The sequence below is a fragment of the Nannospalax galili genome, unplaced genomic scaffold (genome assembly GCF_000622305.1).
Source record: "Nannospalax galili isolate Female #2095 unplaced genomic scaffold, S.galili_v1.0 scaffold899, whole genome shotgun sequence".
Lineage (NCBI taxonomy): Eukaryota > Metazoa > Chordata > Mammalia > Rodentia > Spalacidae > Nannospalax > Nannospalax galili.
This window is the reverse complement of record NW_008343202.1, coordinates 689,120-697,136: the sequence shown is the minus strand read 5'-3', so window position 1 is coordinate 697,136 and position 8,017 is coordinate 689,120. Positions and strand designations below refer to the sequence as shown.

Below are 8,017 nucleotides of genomic sequence, written 5' to 3'. Positions count from 1 at the left end.
GTTGGTTTTTTTGCTTGTTTTTTGGTGTTTTTGAGACAGGGTCTCCTTGTAGCCTCAGCTGGCCTGGAACTCACTATGTAGACCAGGCTAGCCTCGAACTCTGAGAGCCACCTGCCTCTGCTGGTATTAAAGGCGGGAGCCATCACGCCTGGTTTTATTCGACAGGGCGGTGTATCCCAGGCTGGCCTCGAACTCATGGTCTAGAGGATGCCCTTTAATTTGACCCTCCTGCCTCCACTTCCCAAGTGCTGAGATTACAGTATGGGCCAGCAGTGTCCGTTGTTTTTTGACATAGTCACTATAGCCAAAGTTGGCTCGAGGCAACCCTCCTGCTTCAGGCTCCTAGTGCTGGGGTCATAGGTGTGTCACCACACCGCATTTAGGAGAGACATTTTAACGTGGTCAAGGCCGGAACCTTAGCTTATTGAAACTCTGACAAAAACTATAGCAAGAAAACGTTTAAACTCCGTTCCCAAACGCCGGACAGGCTGAATCACTCTAGGTAAAGGACACGCCCAGGAACGCTGAGGCTCCTCGCAACGCTCCGCGGCGATCCCGGCGAGCACCACGGCCGTCCCACAGTGCCTTGCGGCCTACAGAGTGACGCAGCACTGCTGCGCAGCGTCAGGGTCCTTCTCTTCCAGCTGCCCTGCAAGACAAGTCGGAGGCAACATGGAAGTGTAAGCCACCTGGGCGCGATTTCGACCGGAGCCTAGGGCCCTGGAGCCCCGACCGCTGGGCGGCCATGGCGAATGGGTGGGGCGAGAGGGCCGGAAGTCCCTAGGGGCGGTTCGGCCATGGCGGGTAGGCGGGGCGGGCGGGCCGGAACTCCCAGTGATCCGGATGCAGGGGAGATACCTTGGGAATCTGGTTACCCCGGGGCTTCACATGCACCCCGTGCTGTGGGCGAGGGAGTGTGGGAGGGATGGGTAGATGGAGGGATTGCTTTTTGGTTTTTTGCTTTTCTGGTTGTGGGGACGGTACCCAGCGTTTTACACGTGCTAGGCACTTCGTTGCCGAGCTGTAGCCCTAGCCGTAACCACCATCATTGTCATTTTGTGATGCTGGGAGATGGTCCGCAATGCTTTACACATACTAGGCAAACGCTCTTTTACTGAGCCACATCTGCAGTCATTATCATACTCTTTGTGATGCTGAGGCTAGTACTCAGTGTCTTGAACATGCTAGGTGTTGTAGTTTTCTTTCTGTTGTTATGATGAAACACTGGCGTTACAGGCAGTTGTCAGCTACTATGTAGGTGCTGGAATCCAAACCCAGGCTTCTGCAAGAGCAGCAATTGCTCTTAACCACTGAACAACATCTCTAGCCCCTCCATACAGTCTTCTTTGTGCTTGTTCATTGTACCACATGCAAATTGAAGTTTGCTCTGCTTGTGGAATTTACACGGTTGACATACCTAAATTCTGTTTAATCCTCATTCATGTTCCTTTATGAGTTTTTGTTGTTGTTGTTGTTGTTGTTTGCCTTTCTTATATCTGCTAGTTTCTTAAACTTTTTTTTTTTTTTTTTTTTTTTAAGTCAGAGCCCTAGTACTCCAGGCTGGCTTTGGACGCTAAAGTTCTGACCTCCTGCTTCTGCCTCCCGAGTGCTGGGATTACAGGTGTTTGCCACCATGCTGGACTTCATTTTTTTTAAACACATTTTTCAAGTTTTGTTTTTTATTTTTATGTGTATGAGTGTATTGCCTGCACATATGTAAGTGCACCTGTGTCCTGCAATGCCTGTGAAGGTCAGAAAGAGGGTGTTGTATTCCCCTGAATCTGGAATTACAGATGGTTGTTAGCCACTGTGTTGGTGCTGGGAATCAAACCTGGGTCCTCTGCCAGTGCCCTTAACTACTGAGCCATCTCTCCAGCCCCAAACCTTTAATTTTTTGAGTGAGCATCTCTCACTATGTAACTCAGGCTGTCTGGTTTGGCTTTCTTTTATTTATTTATTTATTTATTTTTGAGACAGGGTCTCCCTGTAGCCCCACCTGGCCTGGAACTCTATGTAGACCAGGCTGGCCTCGATCAAGATCTGCCTGCCTCCGCCTCCCAAGTGCTGGGATTAAAGGTATGCACCACCACGCCTGGCTTGGTTTGGCTTTCTTGAGCTCTCAATGGCTGTTGTCAGAAACTCTAGAACCTGTTAGCTCTGTGGGATATTCCTGCATCAAGTGCCACTTCTCTGTGTCCCTTCTCTTCCTTTACTGGTGTCTAAATGTTGAACATCTTAGTGCCTACTCCTGGGACACTTTCTCTTTATATTCTCTGTCACTTGACTCGTTTATTTGATGATGGTTCCTCAAAGTATATTTCTGGCTCCTTTTCCCCATTCGCTTAGACCAAAAATCTAGCCCTTTTTCCTTATCCCAGCCTTCAGACAGTCTGTTATCCATCTTTTATTTATTTATTTACTTATTCATTTATATATTTATTTATTTTGGTCTCTTTGAGACAGGGTCTCCCTGTAGTCACAGCTGGCTTAGAACTTGCTATGTAGACCAGGCTGGTGTCAATCTCACAGAGATCTGCCTGCCTCTAGATTGATGGGATTAAAGGTGTGTACCACTGTACTTTGCTTCTCAAGATCAGGTCCCCTGTCTCCAAAGGGTGGCCTTGAACTCATGGAAGATCTAGAGCTTCTGATCCTCCTCTCCTTCACCTTACCAATGCTGAGATTACAGGTATATGACAACACATCCTATTTATGCTGGGGATGGAACTCAAGGCAAGTGCTTTATCAAGCGAGCTACATTCCTAACTCCTGTTCCACCTTTTTTTTTTTCTAAAAAGAGGTTTTTAAAAAATGTATTTTAGCCAGGCGTGGTGGCACACGCCTGTAGTCCTAGCACTTGGGAGGCAGAGGCAGGCGGATCTCTGTGAGTTCAAGACTAGCCTGGTGTACATAGTGAGTTCCAGGACAGCTTGGGCTGCAGGGAGACCCTGTCTCAAAAAGACCAAAAAAAAATTTTTTTAGCCAGGCATGATGGTGCATGCCTTTAATCCCAGCACTCGGGAGGCAGAGGCAGGCGATCTCTGAGTTCAAGGCCAGCCTGGTCTACATAGTGAATTCCAGGACAGCTGGGGCTACAGGGAGACCCTGTCTCAAAAAGACCAAAAAATTTTTTTTTTATTTTAAGGGCTGGAGAGATGGCCCAGTGGTTAAGAACACTGTTTTTGCAGAAGACCCAGGTTCAAATCCCAGCATCCACATGGCAGCTAATAATTGTCCATTAACTCCAGTTCCAGGGGATCCAGTGGCCTCTTCTGTCCTCCATGGGCATTGCACAACGTAGTTGCACTTACCTACATGCAGGCAATACACACGTACACGTAAAATAGTTAAAAAATTTTTATTTTAAAATTGTTTTGGCTTATTTTGTTTTTTAAATGTTTTATTATTTTCATTTTATGTGTATGCGTGCATTATCTGCATGTAGGTAAGTGCACCCGTGTCATGCAATGCCCATGGAGGACAGGAGAGGCTGTGGGATCCCCTGGAATTGGAGTTATGGACATTTGTTAGCTGCCATGTGGGTGCTGGGATTCGAACCCAAGTTTTCTGCAAGAACAGCCAGTGTTCTTAACCACTGAGCCATCTCTCCAGCCCTGATTTATTTTTATTTTATGAGTGTTTTACCTGCATATATGTAAGTGTACCACATGTGTACAATACCCTCATAGGCCAGAAGAGGGCATCGGATTCCCTGGAGCTGGAGTTATAGACAGGTGTTAACTGTCACGTGGGTGCTGGGAACTGTACCTGAGTCCTCTACAAGACCAGGAAGTGCTCTTAACTACTGAGCCATCTCTTTAGCCCCCCACCCCCCAAACCCCCTTTTAAAGACAGGGTCTCTTTGTGTAACCCTGACTATCTTTGAATTCACTTTTTAGACCAAACTGGTCTTGAACTCACAGAAATCCACTTGCCTCTGCCTCCCAAATGCTGAGATGAAAGATGTTCACCACCATGCCAGCACCCAAAGTTTTTGGATATGTATGTGTCTGTCTATGGGTTTGTGCATGTGAATTCTGTCCAGAGACCAGAAGAGGGCAGTCAGGTCCCTGGAGCTGAATTTACTGGTTGTGAGCCACCTGACATGGGTGCTGGGAACTGAACTCAGTTCCTCCAAAAGAGCTGTACTTACTCTTAACCACTGAACCTTCTCTTCAGCCCCCTGCTCCCTTTCTTCAAACAATATATAATCATGATCGGGAAAGTGAACACTGCCGTGTAATTTTTATGGTTATGTCAGGTTTTCTTGTCTTTTACAGCTAGAAATACTGAGATTCAGAAATGATAAGTAATGGCTGTCTAACAAACCAGCAACAGGACTGGGAAAAGTGTACATGTTAGCTTGCTCTGCAGAGGAAGCAGCAGGTTAAAGTATTCATTGACTTTGAAGCTTGCAGTTTTCCTGTACCAAAGTTTAGTTTTAGTTTAGTTGACTTGATAGCATGTTTTGAACATAGAGAAGTTTAGCAATTCTGTTCGTCACTGCATTCGTAAGTTGTTTGGCAATTAACAGATGCTTTTCACTTTTTTTTTTTTTTTTTTTTTTTTTTTTTTTTTTTGGTGTGTGTGCTTTTAAGGAAAATCTGTCAATAGATCACTTTGTTCTGTTTATTCAGAATTCCCTTTTCCAAAGTGGTTGTTTACTTCCATTAAATTGACTCACCACATGAAGCAAATATTAAAGGGTAAATTTCAAATAGTAAATCAGTTTCTGTTAACTGATTAATTATTTAAGGAGACTAAGTAACTGCCTGCATGGCTGTCCTGTCTGTGTCATATAGTGGGGAGCCTATCTCAAAAACAAAACAATAATTTTTTTAAAAGTTGGGCACTTGGTATGGTGCCACACGCCTTTGGTCCCAGCACTTGGGAGGCAGAGGCAGGCAAGTCTCTGTGAGTTAAAGATCAGCTTGGTCTATTGGTCTATGTAGAGAGTTCCAGGCCAGCTGGGAGCTAGGGCTACAGAGAGACTCTGTCTCAAAAAAAAAAAAAAAAAAGTTGGGCATCATGGTACACACCTTTAATCCTGGCATGTGAGAGGCAGAGACAAGTAGATCTCTGTGAGTTCAAGGCTAGCCTGGTCTACATAGAGCATTCCAGGCCAACCAGGGCTATAGTGAGACTGTCTCTGAACAAGTAAATAATAGACTGGAGAGATGACTTAGCCATTAAAAGCACTGGCTGCTCTTGCAGAGAACCTGGGTTTGGTTCCCAGCACAGACCCAACACCCAGATGGTGACTAACAAGGGTAACTCCAGTTCCAGGGGATCTGTCACTCTCTTTTGGCCTCTTCAGGCATTGCACAACATGGGTGCACTTACATACATGCAGGCAACACACTCATACACGTAAAATAAAAATAAAATAAAAAAATTCAAAAATAAAACAAAGGGCTGGGTAGGTTTTCTTGCCTCCTGGATGCTGAGATTACAAATTTGAGCCACCTTGCCCAGCTTTCTTTTCTGCCTTCCAAATGCTCAACCTGTAGCCCAGGCTAGTCCTTCAATTTCTCAAACTCCTTCCTAGCCTGACAGGTTCTGAGATTATGCTGTGTGCCACCATACTACCTCATGTGTTAACATCTTTTTTTTAAAAAAAATTTCATTGAGGCTGGAGAGATGGCTCAGTGGTTAAGAGCACTGGCTGCTCTCCCAGTGGACCCAGGTTTGATTCCCAGCCCCTACCATAGGTAGTGGCTAACAACCATCTATAACTCTAGTTCTAGGGGTTCTGATGCCCTCTTCTGGCCTCTGCGGGCACTGCATGACATGGGTGCACTTAACATACATTTAGGCAATATACTCATATACAGAAAATAAAAATAATAAACATACAAAAACAAGATTTTTTAAAATACATTTTATTTGTGTGTGTGTGTGTGTGTGTGTGTGTGTGTGTGTGTGTGTGTGTGCCACTATGCACATGTAGGAATCAGAGGACAACTTGGGGAATTGTGGGTCCCTGGGATTAAATTCAGGTTATCAGGCTTGGCAGCAAGCACCCAACTGGCCTGAAACTCACTTTGTAAGCCAGGCTGACCTGGATCTCACAGAGATCTGCTTGCCTCTGCCTCTTGAGTGCTAGGATGCCCCACCCTGCTCTTATCATCTTAATAAGGATATTTGTCTTATTTTTTTTACATAAGCATTATTACCATCTGTACACACACACACACACACACACACACACACACACACGCATTGTACTGAACCATTTGTGAGTTGTAGACATTGTATTGTTATTTCTCCCTTTCTTGAAGAGCTACATTGTTCTAAGCAGTTAGCTACAAACCATCATCATACCTGGGACCTTAGTACTGCTGTAAATCCAGTGCATTTCCAGATTTCCTCAGTTGTCTCATAATGTCATTTAAAGATTTATTATGTGTTTTTTTTTATTTCTTTATTTTTGGTCTTTTTAAGACAGGGTCTCCCTACAACCCCAGCTGACCTAGAACTCAGTATGTAGACCAGGCTGGCCTTGAACTCACAGAGATCTGCCTCTGCCTCCCAAGGGCTGGGATTAAAGGCATGTGCCACCACACCCAACTGCATTAAAGATTTACTGTGTTTTTAAAAAGTTTATTTGTATGTGTGTATGAACATGTGGTGGGTGCCAGTGGAGGCCAGAAGAGAGCGTTGAATCTCCTGGAGGTGGAGTTACAGGCAGTTGTGAGCTGCCCAACATGGGTGCTGGGACCTGAACTCAGGTCCTCTGGAAGAATAGCAAGTGCTCTTCACCACGGAGCCATCTCTCCAGCCCCAGTAATGTCATGTATCTGGAGGTTTCTCCCAGTGACGAACTGCGTTGAGTTTCGATATCCCTTAAATGTCCTTTACTGTGGAACAGTTTCTTCTGTGATGTTGGCCTTATGATGGATGGCATTGATGTTTGAAGAATCTACACCAGTTATTTGGAGGAATGACCCTCAATGTGAAATTATCTGATTGTATCCTCATGACTAGACTCAAGTAAGACATTTGGGCATGTGGTCTTTTTATGAGATGTGCTTTCTCAGTGCAGGCATTGTTATTGGTGCTGTTAAATTGGATAGCTTGATTAAGGTGGCTCCAGCTTTATTGAATCATCTAGTCACTTAGTGGTGACTGCAGGAACTTGTTGAGAATAAAAACTGCCTTTAAAACAATTTCCTTTGGGGCTGGAGAGATGGCTCAGGGGTCAAGAATGCTAGCTGCTCTTGCAGAGGATCAGAGTTCAGTTCCTAGGACCCACATGGTGGCTTACAACTGCCTATAATTCCAGCTCCAGAGGAGCTGATGCCCTCTTCTGACATTTGTTAAGTACCCACATGCATGTACATACGAATACACGTACACACACATACACACACACACAAATAATAATAATAAAATAAATCTTAAAAAAAAAAGAATTTCCCAAGATGTACCAGTCGTGTAGGCCTTTGTGGAAGGTGGTAGTATGCTCACTGACCTCTTTCTTTGGTTCTGGGGGTTGCATGCTCAGCACGTGTTCCACCACTGAGCTGCAGTCCAGGCTCTCACTGGCCTTTCACTGAGTAAAAGAAGGCCCAGTATTCTCAGCAGCACTCAGAAGGCAGAGACAGAGGCAAGCAGATCTCTGTGAGTTCGAGGCCAGCCTGGTCTACATAGTGAGTTCCAGAACAGCCAGGGCTACATAGTGAGACCCTGTCTCAAAAGGCAAAAAAAAATGGAACAAAACCAAAACAGGGAGCAGGAAGAAGAGGAGATGAGGAAGGAAGAGGTGGAGGGAGGAAGGAAGGAAGAAGGAAAAAGAAGAAAGAGGAAGCAGTGGTGGCCTAGAACATACCGCATTTAATGTACTATCTACCTGAATGGCTAGATCTTAAAATCAGCCCAGGCCTGGTGGTACACACCTGTGTTTCTAGCTCGCAGGTGGCTGAGGCAGGGGAACCAAGAATATAAAGGTCAGGCTTGGCTGCATTGTGAGATACTGACCCAAAAACACAAAGAAACAGAAACCAAAGAAAAAGGG

The 8,017-nt window shown here is 45.1% G+C and overlaps 1 protein-coding gene across 1 annotated transcript in view; it reads left to right on the top strand.

Moving 5' to 3' along the window:
• The first annotated feature begins 562 nt into the window (after nucleotides 1–562).
• The window catches only part of Crcp (CGRP receptor component), a 38,513-nt gene continuing 31,058 nt past the window's right edge, over nucleotides 563–8,017 (top strand). Inside the window, exon 1 of the mRNA XM_008839149.3 lies at nucleotides 563–680. Within this exon, the coding sequence (XP_008837371.1) occupies nucleotides 673–680 (8 nt within the window). The 5' untranslated portion in view covers nucleotides 563–672. The remainder of the gene's footprint in view (nucleotides 681–8,017) is intronic.